This window comes from Sitophilus oryzae, unplaced genomic scaffold (assembly GCF_002938485.1).
Source record: "Sitophilus oryzae breed Bouriz unplaced genomic scaffold, Soryzae_2.0 scaffold_172_pilon_pilon, whole genome shotgun sequence".
NCBI lineage: Eukaryota > Metazoa > Arthropoda > Insecta > Coleoptera > Curculionidae > Sitophilus > Sitophilus oryzae.
This window is the reverse complement of record NW_022146424.1, coordinates 235,033-256,550: the sequence shown is the minus strand read 5'-3', so window position 1 is coordinate 256,550 and position 21,518 is coordinate 235,033. Positions and strand designations below refer to the sequence as shown.

The window sequence follows — 21,518 nt, the reverse complement described above, 5'->3', positions numbered from 1 at the left end:
ATAATTTTGACAAGGTCAAACCCTGTCCTAGACGCCATTACTTGGTCCGATTCTTCTTTATTTTTTAATGACTTTTTTCTTATTTTGTTATTGAGTAAAATTAATTTTTTATTTTAAAATTTGATAATTTTTTTTTGGGAATAAATTTGTGTCTGGAAACGTTCTATCCTTTTTGAATCTTTCTAATTTTTAGTAAATAACGCCTGAAGATTGACCTCGCCAAAATTATCATCGATTGCCATTCTCGACGCCGTTTTTTTTCGATCATACAGTAGAGACCACTATAACATGAAAATCATTCTTACGATATTTACTAAAAGATAAGGGAGTTTTAATGTTAATTAATAAAAATAAGGGATAAATATTTTATAATTTTCCTCTGAGGGATGTCTATTTTAATATGATGAACTGCATGAAAAACGTCATAAGAAGATAGAATATAATTTACGCAAATCATATTTAGTTTCATTATTACCATAACATATTATATTCAAATAAATATTCTCAATAAGTATATCTTATCATAATATTATCTGAAGCTAATCCCTAACTATTCTTAATACGTACCGAATACCGATTTCGAGAAGTTGATTGATAGGCTACTAAAACAATACATGATCCAATAAATATTTTATTCTAAAGTATACTCCATTAGGAAAATATACATTACATATATGAAAAACTATGAACAAGAAATAATAATTTTACACTATATTTTAGTTATCGGTTTTATTCTGGTTGAAACCGTCTGGTTTAACCGGTATTCTAGCAGCAAGATTCAACATGCTGGCCCACTGACCTTCGCACAGCTTGTCAAAGGTCATATCCTTAAGGAGCAGTCCACCGAGATACCCTGGTCCTCTACAGGATGGGTCAGAGTCCCATATTTTATTGTTATTTGCATCAATCCATCTAAAAGACAATGAAAATCAGTTTGGATTTGGATAAATAAAGTTATTATCTTGAAACTTAGTTTTAACTAATATTAGTTTAGTTTATTTTAGTTTATTGTAAAAAAAATCTGATACTAAAAAAATTTGGGAGTCATGTGCTTGACTCATTGGTTCGCTATTCTGAAGAAGATGATCTGTCTTGACCGCTTGATGCTTTCATAATACATAATATATAAAAGAAATATCAGAAAAACTGTTTTTAAGTCTGGAACTAAAAAACTAATTGCTTAACTTTCTCTAAAGAGCCGGTAAGATAATAAAAATCACAATCCAGATACCTAGGACTAGATATGTCGCACTACCATGACCCAGAGAAAGATCTGAGAAGCCAAATTAACAGAGCAACGGCCATGTCAGGATATCTGAGATAAATGGTGTGGACAAACCCCTTCATGCGAACAGACAGCAAAATTAAAATTTGTATGACCTGCATCAGACCAATAATGATGTATGGCATAGAAATCCGAGAGAAAACAAACAAGACCAAAAGCATGTTAAGAGTCGCTGAAATGAAGAATCTAAAAACCATAATGGGAAATACTAGAAGAGAATTAGAAACACAAATATCAGACAACAATGTGGATTGCAGGACGTAGTGAGATGGTGTAGGCAAAAAAGAAGACAATGGTTCGCACAGGTAAAACACATGGGAGAAAACCCCATGGTACAAAACCCATATGTAAGAGACAGCCGGGAAGACCTCCAAAAAGATGGAAAGACAGTTGGCAGTCCCTCTCCCAAGAACTCCTACAGAGGCAACCTTAAAATACTAGAGAGAAACAAGCCCTATAACATAGGATACAACATTTTAGTGAACAGTGGTTTCCATAAAATCAATAAAATAAAAAATATACGAAATAATATACATGTACTGATTTCTTTCGAAAATCGACAACTATGAAACTATGATCCCTTCCCCGACACAAACGGTACATTGTGAGACAGGAAATTGTAGAGAGAAACAAGCCCTATAACACAGGATACAACATTTTAATGAACAGTGCTTTCCATAAAATCAATAAAATGAAAAATGTACGAAATAATATACGTGTACTGATTTCTTTCGAAAATCGACAACTATGAAACTATGATCCCTTCCCCGACACAAACGGTACATAGGAAATTGTAGAGACAAACAAGCCCTATAACACAGGATACAACATTTTAATGAACAGTGCTTTCCATAAAATCAATAAAATGAAAAATGTACGAAATAATATACATGTACTGATTTCTTTCGAAAATCGACAACAATGAAACTATGATCCCTTCCCCGACAAGAAACGGTACATTGTAAGACAGGAAATTGTAGAGAGAAACAAGCCCTATAACATAGGATACAACATTTTAATGAACAGATCGAAAAATAAGTAAAAGAAGAAAAAGAAGTCTGGAACTACGCTAACAAGCGTTTTAACAAAAGCAAGACAACAAGAGAAAGAGTGCATCTGTCAGGATCAGGTACCCTGTGAATGCGGTGAGTAGTATATTGGAGACATAACAACTTCTACCTACGAGTCAACGAGCATAAATAACATAGAGTTAAAAATTAAAATTAATAACATAAAGAGGTGAAACAATGAAGTCAAGTATTGCAGACCTATTTAAAATAATTGATTTTGACTATTTTGAACTTCAATTTCATCATCAAAACAAATAATTCACTCATTTTAAACTTACAAGGATAAGTATAAAATATTGCAGTCACAATGCCAAGGATTCTTGGCCAATTTTACTGATACCAGTTCTGTGAGGGGATCAAATATTTTCGCTGGTAAATACTGAAATTTGTTGCTATCCAGTTGCCTAAAAATTAATTCATTTAACATTTACAGGGAGGTCCGCTTTTCATTAATGAAAATCCATAGATATTTTTTTTAGAAATAAAATTTCATATTAACTTTAGCAGTGAAGTTTAACTAATTATACACAGCATATAAAGAGCAAAATTCTTACAGTTTTTGAAGACTGGGTGTGTAAATAAATACCCTAGGACTTATATCCTTCAAGATATTGTTGTTTATCAACAAAAACGTCAAACTGATGAGACCATTGAATGTTTTTTCTTTGAGTTCTTCCAAATTATTGGAGAACAAGTACAGCTTCTCTAGATCTTTATTCCTCAAAAAAGCGTTCTCTGGTAGGCTGTTAATCATATTTTGACCAAGATGTAGCTCCACGAGACTGATAAGAGATATGAAATCATTAGGAGATATCTATAAAATAGAATAAATTTAGTTACTATTTTGGTATTAACGTTTAAGAATAAACTTTTATTGTTGTTCTACAAGTTCATAATAGTAATGTTTATATATTCAACAAGTACTATAGGAAATTAAAAATGCCATGTTATAATTTAATAGGAGACACAGAACATGACAGTTCAAGTATCAGTCTGTCATCAAGAAAATTAAATAAAAGATTTGTCAAGAACACAATAATATATTATCTGTTTCCAAAATTACCAATATTTTTTTTACTGTAAACTTTATCAAAAATATATATACACAGTTGATCTATTATTAGAACCCCTATTTGAATATAAAACATTTATTTTTATTAAAAAACAAGTGATTGTTTATATAATTATTAAAAAATATATTTACCTGTGATATCTGATTACTTGTCAACTGTAATATTTTCAAATTAGCCATTTTACCGAATAGTTGATCAGATAAATGAGTTATTTTATTTTTTCTCAAGTTGAGCAATTCCAGATTTGTTAATTTGTCAAATACACCTAAAAAAGGATTAATAACATATCTACAGTTTATTCATGTCCAAGATGCACCAAAGGCAAACAAGTACATGAGGCATGCACGATGCACGTGTACACAGTGTCACACGAGGTGTCACATATTTGAGCCTCGTTGTTAGGATCTCGAAAACTAGAAGAAATATGAGGTGGGTTAAATGAGTCTTGGTCTTGTATTTGCTCATCACCAATCAGCATCAAATTGCGCAACTTTTCCTTCATTTAACTAGAATATGTAACACCCTGTACAATTATACAGGGTGAGTTCTAAATAAGTGCAAATATTTTCAGTGCTAGTAGATCTCGATAAAAGAAACATATTTTCTCTTCACTGTTTTTCAAATAAGTTGAAAAGAACAAAGATTTTTTTATGTTTTACTTCGAAAATAAAAAAAAAATATTGTTTGCTAAAATTTTGAGAACCACTGGATTCTGGGTGTTCTTTATTCTAAATTTAATCTACAACCTATGTTGCATTATTATCAAGATATTATGTTTTTTAATTTAAAATTAGCCCCTTGTGAGACTCACCCTGTATAATTAATATAATATTAGTATACTAACTTAGTACAGTACTTAAAATCACAGCACTATAATGTGATTACTGTAGATATTACAGTTCACGTGCAAGCCATGCAAACTGCAATTATTATATAATAATTTTATTATACCTGTAGGTAACAATGTTATATTATTCTCAGAAAGATGTAACCTCCTCAAAGTCTTCAAATCCGAAAAAACAAACTTGGGAAGCGTTACCAAATAGTTATTACTCAAATCCAAGTCCTCCAAATATTCTAGTTTATTAAATAAAACCTCAGGGATTGAGGTCAGTTCATTCCTCGATAAATGGAGCAAGATCAAATTTTTGTTTTCTCGAAATAGGTTTGGCGGTAAAGATTTCAGTTTATTGGCTGAAACGTCAAAAGTCCGCAGGTTTGGTAGGTTTACGAGAAGATCAGAATGAAGGTATTCCAATTCGTTTTTGTGTAGTCTCCTAGAAGTACGTAAAGTTATAGAAATAAGAATTCAGTCTACAAAAAGAGTCTACTGAATCCTAATACTAAATCCTGAGACTGAATATGATGAGTTATAACTCAAGAAACACAAGGTTGCGATGTTCTATACCGGGTGCGTCTCAAAAGTGGCTCACCCCTATAACTTTTAGTTATGACATAAATTAGGATTGATTGACGTATTCAATTGTTTTTGGTCACTTCCTGTTTCATCGGAAATGACTATAACTTTTGATTTTCAAATGGCACCCTCCATATTTTTTTATTTTATTCGATAGAAAATAACACTCTCAATAGAATGACATATCATATGTCAACTTGTGACATATACGCATATGGTTTATTTGAAATTATAACTTGCGGTTCGTAACGAAAATTTGACTCGAAATACCAAGTGTGTGGTATCAAATTAATCGTAAAAAATGCTTTTTCCAAATATGCTAATGAGCAACCCTCGTTTCATTTGAAAAAATTGAGATATGATTAAAAATACGATTTGAGCACTAAAAACATTAGACGATCAAATCTATTTTACCAAGGCTCCTTGATTAAGAATTAGTGTTTTTAACATAGCCTAACCTAACCAAACATAGCCGTGGCACTCTAGATTGCATTTTAAAATACGATTTTTTATTAAGCGAGAATGTAAAAAGTTGACATATGATATGTCATTCTATTCAGAATGAATAATAATTCATTCATCTATCGAATAAAGTAAAAAATACCGGGGATGCCATTTAAAAATCAAAAGTTGTAGTCATTTCCGAAGAAACAGGAAGTGACCAAAAACAATTGAATACGTCAAGCAATCCTAATTTATGTCATATACTAACGTACCATATCTCGTTTTTTTATCTGAAAAAATAAAAAAGTTATAGGGTTGAGCCACTTTTAAGACGCACCCGGTATATACGTTCATTCTTTCTACATCTACCTCTATATCAGTTATTTAAACACATAACTCAACTATAATATACCAAAACTATACTATACTTACAAATATACTAAACTGTTCAGCTGTTTAAATATATCTGGTGGCAAAAAATCAATCTTATTATCAAACAAATCCAGTTCATTTAAATATGGTAAACTACTGAATGAATTCTTATTTAGTGTCGTCAAACCATTGATACCTAAATCGCTGCAAGTATTAAAAACAAGCATTAATAAGAAATTATACCATATTCTCCTAATCACACATACATAGCTCTTACGTCATATGGCAAGATTTGATCTGAAGGTAGTTGAGTGATTTCTTGTTGCCAACAACTTAAGGACTTGGTTTCTGGTTTACATTTGCAAGGACCTTTTGCACAGTCCATCCATTTGGAATCATCCCTTACTATGTTCCATACTGAAACAGTGAAGGAATGTTTAGAAGTGTCTATATTGTGTATACAAAGCAAAGTTACATAACAAGTGCGCTGGTCGGATTTTCAATGATTTAGAATTGATATTTAGATGTTGACTCTTTTTATTTTCTTGATCGTCGAGTCTTCTGTTCGAACAGTTTTTGAGAAAAAAAGTAAAGAACTTAAATATTTTCCCATACTTTAGGTTTGCATTTAGATCAAATTCACAAGTTTCTTTTATTCTAGGAGCTACATATGCCCGACGCACTATTGCCGGACCCTGTATATGAGAAATCACATTATGGGTAACGGTTATCGATTTTCGATAGGTAAATAAATGCTATAAATATATCTTAATAAGTCAACTATTGGTTATTCGATATATTGATAACTTTCGATAGATATTCATACATAAAAAAAATACCATCCGTAATTATTATTACCATAAGGTAGGTCGTATTTACTTACTGGGTTGTTCCAAAGACCTTAGTCGCCTCTCCAAATTCTTAAACTGATCGTTCGTCCTATTTTGTTCTTCAATCTTATCAGCAAACTCCGTTAATTGGATTAAACTTTCTTCGAGAGCCTGGCAAGCATTCATCTCACACACGCCCCTGTCATCGGTCCAATTGTTAGGAACCAGCGATAGCATCAGCAACACAAAGAACTTAATTTTGAACATAATTTTCTTTTAGTCAGATAACACCAAATATAAAGCCAACTGAAGGCTGTAAAAACAGCCAGAAATATAGGTCCTTATTGTTTATTGCCTTGAACAGATCTATCTAATGTTATAAACAATTTCTGTATTAAATTTTATTAAATAATTCAGTCGGTTGATCTAGTGTGAAATATTTCTATCCTGCGAGCCAACTCATAATAATATGTGCTGGTTAATTTCTATATTAGTGTGGAAAATTGCTATAATTAATTGACAGATATTTTGAGAGTTTAAAAATATACATGAATAATATACATTTTACAAATTAAACAAATGTTTTAAAATAAGATTCTTAAATTATATCTGCGTTTCTTTAGCACGAACTTGTGTATAATTAAATATTTTTTAAAGGAAATATTTTTATGACAAAATGGTGAATGCGCCATTATTCTTGCGTACGAATTTAACATTTTTCAGGCATAATAAAATACAAATTAAATATTTTTTCCATAGCAACTGTTAAAATTGCCTTATATCTATCAAAAATAGTAGATAAAATAGTACTTTAACCGCAAGAGTAGATTAAATGATACTTTAACAGCGAGGATAGGTTAAAAACTTTATTTCTTCTCGCACGTTTTTTAATTGCTTTCATTTTTGAAAGCTTTTGTATTCCTTTTCATAAGTTATTCGGGATTTATATGGAAATAGTTTGGATATGGCGTTTGTCGCCTCAGCCTGAATATCTGTTGGTAATTTACTTATTTCGTTTTGAGCCATTTCTGACTCCAATTCAATCAGCAATCGACACGAAAGAGAATTAAAAAATATTGACTCAAAACTGACAACTAAAGAGACAGCTTTATTTATTTGTCAAATTACATAGAAACCAACGCCAACCCAGCACAATATTTTTTGAAACATAACTCCTGGCTTTTTCTTATAGTTGCAACTTTTACACTTTTTTTACAATATAATTACAGTTTATACAAAGTTCACCACACACAACAAACTATTAAAACTCATTAAATTTGTCGCTATTATAGTCTTTAACATTAAGATATTCTTGACAGTCTGGTGGATGTATTATATTTTGTGTTGTAAATTGAAACAGACAAAACGCAACAAAACTGGGACTGTTTTCGTGAACAGCGACAAGTCCTGTCCCCTGGCGGAAGAGTCTCTGAGGTTTGTCCGTGTTTTTGTCGACAGAGTTCGCTCTATGGGTAAACACGACGCCAACTGCGACAGCCATGTGGATATTTTGTGTAATGTATTCCTTTCGTGCATTAATCTATTGAAGCGTTGGGTATGTATAGTATACAAACATATTTTTTATATAAAATAGATTTATATGTTATAAGTATTGTTTAATAATGTATTATTGTTTGGTATTTTGTGCCTATAGCCTATATTACAATATAACCTATAAAACAATCGTTTAATTTATAGGTATTGTTTAATATTTTATGTATCACGGTGATTCACGATAGATTAGACGTTACTGAAAAACCGTTGATTTTTTTGAAAATTTGAATTTTTACATAGAGACTCTTGCTACATCTATAATAAAATTATTTTCAGTATTACGGTGTTGCCGCTTCATTTTAAAAGTAGTAGCATTTCTGTTATTTTAAACGGAACACCCGTTATACATATTATTACGTTTTTTGAAACAGCTTTCATTTCGTATAGTTCTTCTATTGTAGTATCATATAAGTACTTACTTGTTACTTGTCTCTCTCATAGTTTCGGAGATAAAAAAAAGGGAATGTATGTATAGAATTGACAATAACATGACCTTGAATAAGCATTGGTGACATCAGCATCTCAACAAGTCTACAATACGTCGACTATGAAGTAAATTAAAAAAAATATAAAAATATAAACAATATAGTTTTGTTTCATCTAGAAAAATAATTTTGACATTTTTTCTCAAATTTTCTAAATGTCTTATTCCTTTTTTTTTTCTTTTTTTTATTTTACAGTCGACGTATTGTCGACTGATGGCAAATGATGCCTAGAGATTAACCTCGCCAAAATTATCATCGATTATCATTCCCCAGCTTTCTTTGGCGCCGTTTTTTTTCGATCAAACTTTATATTATTTAAAAAATCAAAAGACGGGGGAAGCATATTTGGGCGTCGGCTTTTATTGTCTCAAAAAAATCTCAAGTATGTTGACAATATCAAAAATGTCACAGATGCAGGTTTAAGGTTAGGTTTGTCATTATAGTGATTGATTTTTCATTTTTCCGGATATTTTTAGTTATTTAGTTTTACTCAGATTATCCTGTAGATGTCACAAATGACGGTTATTGTTTGTCTTTGTTGAATTAAGGCAGTAGACTGAAAAATGAGTGGTAGAAAGTGTAATAAAAACTTTCATGAACTGAAGTTCGATCTAGTAAAAGTAAATGACAAGCACGCTGCAAAATGTACGTTATGTGGATATATTCTAAAAAATACCGGTGCCGGAAGACTGCAAGGCCACAGGTGAGTAAAGGTCTAGAGTGGAGCTAAAAATTAGCGTAACTAGCAATTTTTCCTGGAGTGGGCCTGGGGGGGCCTAGGGTTGAGCCTTGGGGTTGAGCTTTTGTTCTTTTTTAAATGAAAAATAATTTTAAAAAACAAATTTTTTGAATACAATTTTACATGAATTTCTCTATCAATAAATTTCATAGACTTGGTTATCAAACCGTGTTCCCGTAGATTACTTAAATACCTACAAATTTTCTAAAAAAATAAAAATTAGCACATTTTTTGAACACAATAAAATAATATTAACTAAACAAAACTAGAAAACGTCATTTTTACTACATCACATGCAAGCAAATAAAAATTAATACGTAGCCAAGAGTCATAATTCAGGATTTCTCTGGGGGGTGCCCAGCAGTATCTGGGAGGGGCGGCACTCCCGGACACCCCTGTAGTTACGCCAATGGAGCTAAACATTATTTGAAACCTCTCCCAAAAAACTAGACTATTTTTAACTTTTTACATTTACAAGTTTTGATGGTTTTCAATGTAAAAAATACAATTTTTCATAAAACTATAGTGTTCAACATGCAAAAGGAGTACCTACATAATATAATGGCTTTTCGTCCGGGTTTTCAAAACAAGGTTAAGGTGCGTTTGCACCGGCTGCGCCGCTCTGCGCAAATCATTTATTTAGCATATACTTTTGTGCGCGCTAAAAAAATACACTTCAAAAGTACATGTTAAAAAAATGTTTTGCGCGGAGCGGCGCATCCGGTGTGAACGCACCTTTAGAAATTGAACGCAATCGATAAAATAACTTTTAATCGATACAGAATTGCATTTTGAGTACAGTTTAATTATTTATTATAATAAAATAGTTTGTTAAAAATGTCAAAAATTGTTTTTGAGAATTAGTGGTTTTGCACATTGAGCAATAGACAATAAGCAATACACAATCAGCAACACGCGACATTATCCATTATCGCTTATTGACAGCATACTAAAGATTGAATGTTGCCTTGCACACCGAAGCAACGCAATGTTGCCTACAGAAGGCAATATTGCGGTGCCTCAGACACTAATTAACTAATTTCGCTTATTGCTGGTTACATATTGCTATAAGTTAGTCTGCTGTATTGCTTGTGTGCGATTCGAATTTTTTCAGAAATATTTGCAATCAAAGTTCTAATGAAAAGATCAACGCTAATAACCAAGATGAAATTAAAACAGAAGAACAATCGAATCCATATGACTGTGGCGCTACTGGCAGTGGTGTAGTAAGTAAATTTAAAAACTTAAATATATAGGTTATAGTATTTCTATTATATATTATTTCTATAATACATTCCTTTTTTTTTATACACGTCTTGAATTTGAAAAAAAAATAAAATCAAAAATTAAGATATTTAGGACGTATTCATATGAAGTTTGTTTGAAGTCCAAGAACCACCCTGTTAAATATTAACATGCCATTAAGAAACACCTTATACCGGGTGCGTCGCAAAAGTGGCTCACCCCTATAACTTTTTTATTTTTGCAGATAAAAAAACGAGATTTGGTATGTTAGTATATGACATAAATTAGGATTGATTGACGTGTTCAATTGTTTTCGGTCACTTCCTGTTTCACTGGAAATGACTACAACTTTTGATTTTTAAATGGCACCTCCGGTAAATTTTTACTTTATTCGTTAGAAAATAACACTCTGAATAGAATTACATATCATGTCAGCTTTTGACATTTCCGCATATGGTTTATTTGAAATTATAACTTTCGAAATTATGAAAATTTGTGGTATGAAACTATTCGTAAAATTCGTTCTATTTGAAAAAATTGGACTATGATTAAAAATACGATTTGAGCATTTTCTAACTAGCCAGGACAAGACACTAAAGACATTAGACGACCAAATTTATTTTTCCAAGGCTCCTTGACTAAAAATTAGTGCTTTTAACATAGCCATGGCACTCTAGATTGAATTTTAGAATACAATTTTTTATTAATGACATATGATATGTCTTTCTATTCAGAATATAATTTTCTATCGAATAAAGTAAAAAAATACCGACGGTGCCATTTAACAATCAAAATATGTAGTCATTTCCGGTGAAACAGGAAGTGACCAAAAACAATTTAATACGTCAATCAATCCTAATTTATATCATATACTAATATACCAAACCAAAGCAAACCAAACCAAACAGGGGCGGAGACAGGAATTTATTTTAGGGGGGATCCAAAATAAAAAGTAATGTTGAATATACTTTTTAGGGCGTGATTTTTAGCCCAAAAGCCTAATATATAACGCAATTTATAGATTTTAGGGGGGGCCGGGCCCCATGGGCCCCCCTCTGTATCCGCTACTGATACCAAATCTCGTTTTTTTATCTGAAAAAATAAAAAAGTTATAGGGGTGAGCCACTTTTGAGACGCACCCGGTTTATAGTATGATTTATTAAACATTATAATATGAGACATAATGAAACCAGAGTGATATATTTTTTTTATTTCTAGAACATGAGTGTTAAAAAAGGAAAGAAACAATGGACGGTGGAAGAATGCAGCAATTTAATAGAAGCCTATCGACAGCACCCAAATTTATGGAACACCTCTCATGTAAACTACAAAAACCGACTGAAGAAGTATTGTTCTCTTAAGGAAATAGCCGAATTATTTGGGACAAACTATGAAGAAATTGAAAGGAAATTAAAAAACATCATTAGCCAGTATCAACGAGAAAGAAGAACTTATAAAAAACTAAAAAAATCTGGATTTGGGCACGTTTTCAAACCTAAATGGTTTGGTTACGCGTCCATGTGTTTTTTACAACAGAAAAACAAACCTATTAATGACAGTCAAATTGGACTGGATTTTGAGGTAAGTTTCAGTTGGTATTCCTATTTTTAATTATAAAAAACAATTATATATACCGGGTGCGTCTCAAAAGTGGGTTACCCCTATAACTTTTTTATTTTTTATAAATGGCACCCTCGGTATTTTGTTACTTTATTCGATAGAAAATGACACAAATCTGAATAGAATGACATATCATATCTGAATAGAATGACATATCATATTATGTCAACTTTTGACATTTTCGAATACGGTTTATTTAAAATTGCGATATGCGATTCATAAGTGATTCATAACCACAATTTGACTCCAAATATGCTAATGAGCCACCCTCGTTCCATTTGAAAAAAATAAGATATGATTAAAAATACGATTTGGGCATCTTTTAACCGGCCAGGACAAGACACTAAAACCATTAGACGATTAAATTTATTTTTACAATGCTCCTTGATTATAAATTAGTGTTTTTAACACAGCCATGGCACTCTAGATTGAAATTTAAAATATAATTTTGTTATAAGCGAAAAAGTTGACATATGATACGTCATTCTATTCAGAGTGTCATTTTCTATCGAATTAAGTAGAAATATACTGAGAGTGCTATTTAAAAATTAAAAGTTCTAGTCGTTTCCGGTGAAACAGGAAGTGACCAAAAACAATTGAAGTCAATCAATCCAAATTTATGTCATATACTAACATACCAAATCTATTTATTTTATCTGAAAAAATAAAAAAGTTATAGGGGTGAGCCACTTTTGAGACACACTCAGTATATATTAATTATAAAAAAAAAATAAATATTATATAGTTTAATATACCACATAACTCCAGCCACATAAAATTATTATTAAGACTTATACCTTATATGAATTGTCAGGAAACTCATCCCACTTCTGATACAAAATATCCTGTCAAAAACATAACATGTAAAAATATGCCAATTACATCAAATTATAATAAAATACTCTACTTTTTGAAACCCCACGTATATTAAACGTATTATTTTAGGGTAGCAGTTCATCAAGTAGTGAAGACAGTGATGCCAATGAGGGTGAAACGTGTGAATTAGATCGGAATATTTTGGACGTTCAACTCAAGGTTGAACCTTTGGAACAGTACACAGAAGAAGAGTCTGAGTCACAAAAAACTGAAGAAATATCACAAATAGATACAAAGGAACGAAGAACAAGTAGTCAACCTTTATATTCTGCACCGAACATTGTTAAGAAACCTTCAAAACTCGCAGATTCTAGTAATATGAGCAGTATTTCTGAGGATACATTCAATATGATTAAATCGGTATATCAGGAAGCACAGAGAGCAGAACTACGTGATAAATACACAATATTTGGTGAACTAGTAAGCCATACGATACGAAATTTAAAAACCAATTTTTCAAAAGCTACTGTGGAACATCTAATAAGCAATATTTTATATCAGGCCCAAATTGGAGCATATGATTATCCACAACATTCGTCTGTACCTTGTTCGTATACTACTCCATCTTCCAGCCATAGAGTTCCATCACCTCATTATACTGCAGAAACTCATACTGATAATCCAACAACAGTAACTAGTGATATATAGGGCTGGGCATTTAAAACACATTTAGTATAGATACATGACATAATCGAATGAATTTGCGTTAATTTTTACCTGTTTCATATAGAAATAAATGTTTGTTTTTTTTTTATTTCATGGAATGATTTAATATAATTGCCTTTAATCACTCGTGAAAAACTTCACAAAGAGCCTTGTTAGTTGGCTAAGGTGCTTATCGAACTCATCACTCTGAGACCCTATCCCTAAGGATGGTACAAATGGTTATACGCAAATCTAGTTTTGAGCAAGAAATATTTCCCAAACCCGAAAAATTAATTTTATTCGATTATTTTTTTTGCTTATAGTGTGATTTGATTACATTGGTTTCACTCTTTTTGGTTGGATTGGTTTAGTTATTTGGTGAGTTGGTTAGCGTGGTTATTTGGAGGGTGTTAATTAATGCATTGGGGTTAGTTGTTTTTTCGGGTTTGGGAAATATTCCTTGCTCAAAACTAGATTTGCGTATTTTTTTCGGCCATTGCCCGAACTCGACTATTGAGCGTAACATACTTATGTAATTTCAAATGGTAGAATTTATTTTCATAATTTTATTATCTAAAATAAAAGCCAGCATAATTACTGAAATTTACAGATTCTAAAATCAGTTTTGGACCAATTTGGCTCTTCTAAATACAAGGACATTTATTATAATATATACAGTGATTTCTCATCATCAAAATTAAAAATAAAACGCGTCATACAACCCGTAGATTCCCATTAATCTTCATCCTAAGCCTTTGAAATTCTTTTTTGACTAATTGGTTAAGGAAACAGATAGAAATCAACACTAAAAAGTGGACCACCCACGTTGACGATATCGGATTATATAATTTATCTCAATGTTCGGTGAAGATAATGTTGACTACTGCTTGTAGCGGAATTCTCTTTGAAATTTATAGCTGAATAATATCAGATAAAGACATAGTTATGTCATAGGATTTAGAGATCTTCAGTTTTAAAAGGAATATTACTTAAATTAAATGTATAAGTTATATGTATTCTTAGCTATATTGTAGGAAATGTTTACTGTGGATATTTTCTTACTCTCTGAGTTGTAATCAGCAGGTTACCAGGTAGCAGGAATTTTTAGTGTAATGGGATATTAAATAGATTTATATGATAGAAGAATTTATGAGATCCTGTGGTAATTTTATGTTGAAAAATTGACTATTAATATTAAGTATATTTCTTTTTAATTAAAATCGATAAAATCATATTTTCTTTTGGTTTTCCAAAGTTTATGTTTAGTATTGTATCAAAAATCCTTAAATTAATAATAAGGCTATAAGCCATAATCTGCAATAAAATGAATTTGAACTGAAACTTCCAGAAAAACATACTGTACATACTTTTTAACATGTGCTAAAAAATAACTTCAGTTTGTTTTTCTAGAATTATTTATAATGCTACTGATATGAATTAAAATTAATTTTCCAAATTTATTGTGAAGAAAATTAAAATTTCTGTGAACTTATATGAACAAACAAATAGGGAAGAATATGTGTAACGTTGGAGGTGGCAACATTGCAGAGAATGGTCCAGCGGCACCTAAAAGTTTTTCGGAAAATGTAAAAAAAATGTGAAATTTTCGATTTTTTTTTGCAAAAATAATCTCATGGGAATGCTTCTGGGATAGAAATAGACCTACAACCAGATAAAATATTATTTACCAATAATTTATGAGACACCCTGTATATTAAATATACAGGGTGGTCCGAACTGTATTCCGGAAACTTCGGCAGCATATTCTGCAGACAAAATAAGTAAAAGACTTCGTATAAATGTATGTCCTCAGATGCTTAGTTTCGGAGATACAGGGTGTAGAAGTTTCATTTCTATTTTGATTTTTTCCAAATAATTTGTGAAGTAACATCAACATTTGGATGAAAATTGGTGTCTGGGCGTTTTTTGACATGAGAAATTTGATTTTGATGCCAATATGACTCCTACTTGTAAAGGGCGCCACTTCGAAATAACAATGAAACTTCTACACCCTGTATCTCCAAATCTAAGCATTTTAGGACATACATTTATACGAACTTTTTTACTTATTTTTATCTGCCGAATATGCTGCCAAAGTTTCCGGAATACAGTTCGGATCTAAGGTTCGGATCACCCTGTATAAATTGTATAATGACATCATTATCTAAAGAACCTAAATTGTTATTTTATCTAAAAAATCACTGATATTAGATTTGATTTTGGTTTTCAGATGCTTTTAACCAATCACCTTTTACCTATTAATTTGTTTAAAGTTCAGGTACTGGAATTTCCTAATATAAATAAATTTGTGTTGTCATTCCGGATTGTATATAGGCGCCTGCTACTTGTCTATTTCTTGCTTATTATCATACTATCGTCACTAATTACCATAAATAAACAAATTACCACTATTTTTCTTTTTTATTATTGTTGAACGTTACGCAGATCGAAAAATATGACATAAATTCTTTATTCCCATTTTTATTTATAGCTTTGTCATTAGTGTTCCTTTTGTGATATGCGTTTTATGTTGATTAATTATGTTTTAAAGACTTCTGAACTTGTTCTACATTTTTACAAGTAGTAATAACAAATAAAATTTAACAAAGATAGTCAATATGGAAACCCATTAAAATGGGTTTAAATTTCAATAACCTTTGTCTCAAAGCGTTTTTTTTTATTTTTATATAAATATAAATTTTTATATAAATATATATTTACCAACTTAAGGGTGTTCATATTAAAATTACACAATTTCAGCAACATTCAATAATTTCTTGCAAATAAAACACGAATCCATTTTCCAATAGCACTAGTGAATTTCCTGAAAAAAAAACACTTAAAGCTACCACCACTTGTTCATGATCTGGGCGCTATCTCCAAAAATAGTCAAGTTACAAAAAAAAGTTCATAAGGCAAAGGTAGATGTACTCTTATTTTGAACGAGTTTCCTAGGGTGAATTTGCTGAAAAAAGAGTAACATTGAAAACTACCCTAATTTGTTCATGAACTGGACGCTATCTCCAAAAATAATCAATTATTGAGTACAGAATAGCAATCATATAAAATATTTACACTCTTGGATAACTAAACATAAAATGAAACACAAACAAAAACAAAACAAATTCCGAACAAATATCACTGACATAAAATACGTTTTTTCTTTCATTCTTTCAAAATAACTTGCTAATAATGCGAATTAAAAATCAGTCACAATCTCTCCTCTGTTTGAACTTTTCTGTTGGCGTAACAAAATATTCATAAATTACCTAGTGCTAAATTCCATGCATGGTCCATGGAATAATTCATTTTCTTTTTAATGTCCGTCGAAGACAGACAGAAGGCATTTTGTGGTCTCTGGCTTAATCTAAGAACCTGGTAAGGATTTTTCTGTTAGGAATATTTTTTGAACCGAAACTTGTAGGCTAATGTAAGAACGAAATTAAGATAAACAAAACGGTTATTGAGTAAGATGTTAAAAGCTCTATAAATTTAGACGATGTTAATTATAATTAAACACAGGTGCCTGATACTGAATATGATATAGAAATTATGTAATGAATAGACATAACTGGAGAGAACTAACTATGTAAAATGGAGTCAACATCATGATCCCAGTTTTGTTTGACGTTTCTTACATTAATTACAAGTTTTTAAACTTTAGGTCAATGACTCTGATTCAAAGCTGATTTGTTCTCCAGTCATATTATCATAGTTTTCAAAAACCCATTAATTTCAATTGTACGCCTTTAAGTCTTGCATGTAGTTATAGAATATATTTTTGCTTACTTTCTGCAATTTTCTTTAAGTGGCATCAATTAATAGCATTATTTATTTCTGAGTCTATACAAAACCATATTGTTGAAAGTTCATTTATTTGTAAAAATCTATTGGAATTTGAAATGTTTAATCACTAGAAAAAAAGGTCTGAGAATAAAGCCGGGACCCCATTAGCCAACAACCGACGCGATGCCATGTTATCCCACGTGTTGCGACGAGGAATGGTTGTATACATTTGGTAACACCTGTTAACACGCCTGAAATGTTTATTAGAGTTAAAAAAATTGTCAATAGGGATACAAAAATACTAGAAGTGCCGATACCCATACCGATATTAGATTATAATCATAATACCTTAACTTCACAATCTCCATTAACCTTCTTTCCCTAATTTTTGATTATTAAATTGTAAAATTAATAATAGAATTTGTATTCTTACTGATTGAACACTCAAAAAAATATTTTTGTTTTCTGTTGCATTCGAAAATAACAAAATAACCGTTAGAAAATAGCTGCGGGACTAGAGAGACAAGCGAGGAACGACACGCCGCGCCGTAACACACGTCGTCGGTGAGATCTGGGACTAGAGATGGGCAAAAGTAACCGGTTTTTTGAATAACCGGTATTTTCCTCTAAAATAACCGGTTATTTAAAGGTAGTTTTTTTTCACCAATTAACCTAATAACCTTGCATTACGTTCAATAACCTATAGCCAGTTATTTTTTAAAAAATCGTACTTGTTTAAAACAACTAACAATTAAATATTAGCTGTTTGAATCGTAAATTTCGAAGAAGCGAACGGCACGGATCTTCCCGATATTACGACGATAACGGGAGATCCCGCTCCCGCTCCCAAAACGAAAATATATGACATCAAATGTCAAAATTAAATCAGGCATCAGGCGAACCCTGATGATAATAATCAAAACAACGGCCGAATGGCCCTGACAGGTCAGGGGTGCAACTTTGTTCATGTTTCAAAGCGATAGCAAAGTAATTTGTAGCTTGATGCACTATGTTCAGTAGCAACATCGATTTGTAGCGATATTCTGATTTCTCGCTTTTTGGCGAGGCGACAGTCTAGACACGTGTGCAAGAGTGTGATAGTAATACCATATTTCGCAGCATTTGAGCGACACCAGTTTTGCAATGAACATAGTATCGATCTGGTTTCGACATCGCTTCTAAACGATCGATTGCTAACTTGAACAAAGTCGCACCCCAGGGCCATAAAGCAAAGTACTAATGCCATAGACTACTACTAGCCACCAGCTAGCCAAGTGATACAAACCTAACTTCAAATAGATTCTCTAAATTCTATATTTAAATTTTAACCGACTTTAATGGATTTTCAACGGTTCTTCAAAAGTTTTCCATGGTTTCGCTCAGTTTCACCCACGTTTCACCGTAAATATATTTTATTTGTAGTTTGAAGTCTCTCTTGAAGCTTAGATTAAGAATACAAAAGTTCAACGTAGAACTTCAAGTAATGAATGAAGATAATCTTTCATTATTTATTCATTCAGTCTAATTATTTTTCTTTTGGTCTATTTTTCTTGTGGTCTATTTTTCTCCATATTTGATTAAAATAACTTGGTTGTAGATTGTAGAACTTGTGGGTTGTGTGGTTTATTTGAACGTTAAGTAATTACTAGTTTTAATATCATATCCATGTCTACTCAAAAAAGTGAGGTTAGCATTTTTATTTAAATTCATTTTGTACATATACATACTTACATTGCTACAATCTCTATTTAATCATGCGATTTAACTAAGTTTATTATCTAAATTTGAAGTAGACCTATGGAGTGTAGAGGTAAGTAAACCTATAGGAAAACTAAATATTCTGATTTCTCGCTTTGTGGCGAGGCGACAGTCTAGACACGTGTGCAAGAGTGTGATAGTGATACCATATTTCGCAGCATTTGAGCGACAATAGTTTTGCAATGAACATAGTATCGATCTGGTTTTGACATCGCTTCTAAACGATCGGTTGCTAACTTGAACAAAGTTGCACCCCTGGGACCGATGAATCGATCATCACACGTGTCATAGCGTGTTATAGCGTCGGTTGGCGTGGCGTGTTGCCTAGTGTGTACGCAATACATGTAATTAAATATAAAAACATACGCACTGCTCTTCATGACGTGGGGTAGCATGGCACCGCGTGGCGTAGCGTGTTGGCTAATGGGGTCCGGGCTTAAATCTATAAATAACGATGATAATGGCCTTTTATGTCCCTTAGGTGCTGTTAAGAAGGTGAGTTTTGTTGTAATAATAACTGTTTAGATATTTATAATTAATTTATTTTTGTTTCCAAAAATATTTTGACAAAAAGAAAATATGTAACAGTGGGCAACGCTGTGCCGATCAAGTTCAATAGCTCAAACACGTGAATAAAAGTTTATTTGATATGAACTATAGGTACTATACCGGGTGCGTCTCAAAAGTGGCTCACCCCTATAACTTTTTATTTTTTCAGGCTCACTTTATTCGATAGAAAATGACATTCTGATAGAGAATGACATATCATATGTCAACCTTGGACAAAACAAAAATTGTATTTAAAATTTAAATCTAGAGTGCCATGGCTGTCTTAAAACACTCATTTTTAATCAAGGAGCCTTGGAAAAATAGATTTGATCATCTAATGTTTTTCGTGTCTTGTCCTGACCGGTTAAAAGATTCCCAAAATCGTATTTTTTTTATATTTCAATTTTTTCAAGGGTTCGGAAATTCGGAAAAAGCATTTTTTACGAAGAGTTTGATACCACACACTTGGTATTTCGAGTCAAATTGTCAATATGAACTGCATGTTACAATTTCAAATAAACCATATGCAAAAATGTCAAAAGTTGATATATTATATGTCATTCTATTCAGAGTGTCATTTTACTATTTAAAAATCAAAAGTTGTAGTCATTTCCGGTGAAACAGGAAGTGACCAAAAACAATAATTGAGTGCGTCAATCAATCCTAATTTATGTCCTATACTAACATACCAAATCTCGTTTTTTTACCTGAAAAATAAAAAAGTTATAGGGGTGAGCCGCTTTTGAGACACACCCGGTATATTATATTGCTTCGTTAGTAAGTAAAGTCTGTCCAACGAGAGAGTAAATGAGTGTGACGTTGTCTGTCATTTTTGGGATGTCGTCTGTCGAATCCTTCCTTTAATACGTTGGACATATTATTTCATATCTTTCTCCTGGTGGTTCTCTCTCTCCTTTCAGTAATATTATCCATTACGACAGTAAAAAATTACTAATAATTTAAAATGTCAATAAATTTCGTGAAGAAAAAAAGACATTAAGAATCCACAAGCAAATTTCTATGTAGCTATTTACTTTAACATTGGCGCGCTTAACCAATAACCTTGTCATAAATAAATAAAGAAAGGGTTAAAATATAAAAATTGGTTAGATTGAAATCACTTCAAATGAATTTTAATGAACAAGTCTATTTAAAAGTTGACGTATCTTAATCAAGTAACATGTTTAATAACAGTACTTAATAGGTAGGGCAGAGTAATTTTTCAATTAACTCCACGTTATATGTGGAAACACGGTACGACTGACAGAATCAATTTGGAGTTTCATTTCCTTGATTTACTTAAAAACTGTTTATTTCGTTAGAATATTTCTTGTGGATCGAATATTGGCATATAAACTTATCTTACTCATATAAAATAGGGAAAACAAAAACGTTTCTATTTCCTTTCTAAAATTAAATTCTATTAAGTCATGTCAAAGAAACCTCAACAGCTGTCGTCAGATCAGGGCTCGCTCTATACCAGTCCATAAACTCTAGCTCATCTTATTTAACGTTCTATACTTAGAACCACAGAGTTAAGTAAAGAAAGATGTATCAGAGAAATAACTAAACATAGAGTACCTAATTCTAAAATATTTTTTGGTACAACCGTTTACATTTTGATTTTCTAATGTATAGCAGTCAATTTAGAAACTTTTGGGTCTCTGCATATTTCTTTTCTACAAAGAGCAGTTAACAAAAGAAAATTCAGTATGTCGTTTATCACAAAACCTATGTCGTTTTAGGGCACCAAAATATGATTGGGTATTT

General features: G+C 31.6%; 2 protein-coding genes across 3 annotated transcripts; one reads left to right on the top strand and one right to left on the bottom strand.

Moving 5' to 3' along the window:
* Nucleotides 1-680: 680 nt before the first annotated feature.
* LOC115881631 (carboxypeptidase N subunit 2-like) lies at nt 681-6,834 on the bottom strand. Its single transcript, XM_030899188.1, has 8 exons — nt 6,545-6,834; nt 5,928-6,078; nt 5,722-5,865; nt 4,380-4,705; nt 3,560-3,693; nt 2,910-3,169; nt 2,634-2,759; nt 681-912 (listed from the first exon to the last, which is right to left on the bottom strand). Exons 1-8 carry the CDS (start codon nt 6,756-6,758, stop codon nt 717-719), a joined length of 1,551 nt encoding a protein of 516 aa, XP_030755048.1. The 5' UTR covers nt 6,759-6,834; the 3' UTR covers nt 681-716.
* A 1,014-nt stretch (nt 6,835-7,848) lies between these two features.
* On the top strand, nt 7,849-13,764 carry LOC115881632. 2 transcript variants are annotated; one of them, XM_030899189.1, is made up of 5 exons: nt 7,849-8,046; nt 9,007-9,233; nt 10,384-10,495; nt 11,733-12,095; nt 13,080-13,764. In XM_030899189.1, exons 2-5 carry the CDS (start codon nt 9,094-9,096, stop codon nt 13,656-13,658), a joined length of 1,194 nt encoding a protein of 397 aa, XP_030755049.1. In that variant the 5' UTR covers nt 7,849-8,046; nt 9,007-9,093; the 3' UTR covers nt 13,659-13,764. The 2 variants fall into 2 exon arrangements, with proteins under 2 accessions (XP_030755049.1, XP_030755050.1); XM_030899190.1 differs by lacking the exons at nt 9,007-9,233; nt 10,384-10,495 and having other exon boundaries at nt 7,857-8,046.
* The last annotated feature ends 7,754 nt before the right edge of the window (nt 13,765-21,518 follow it).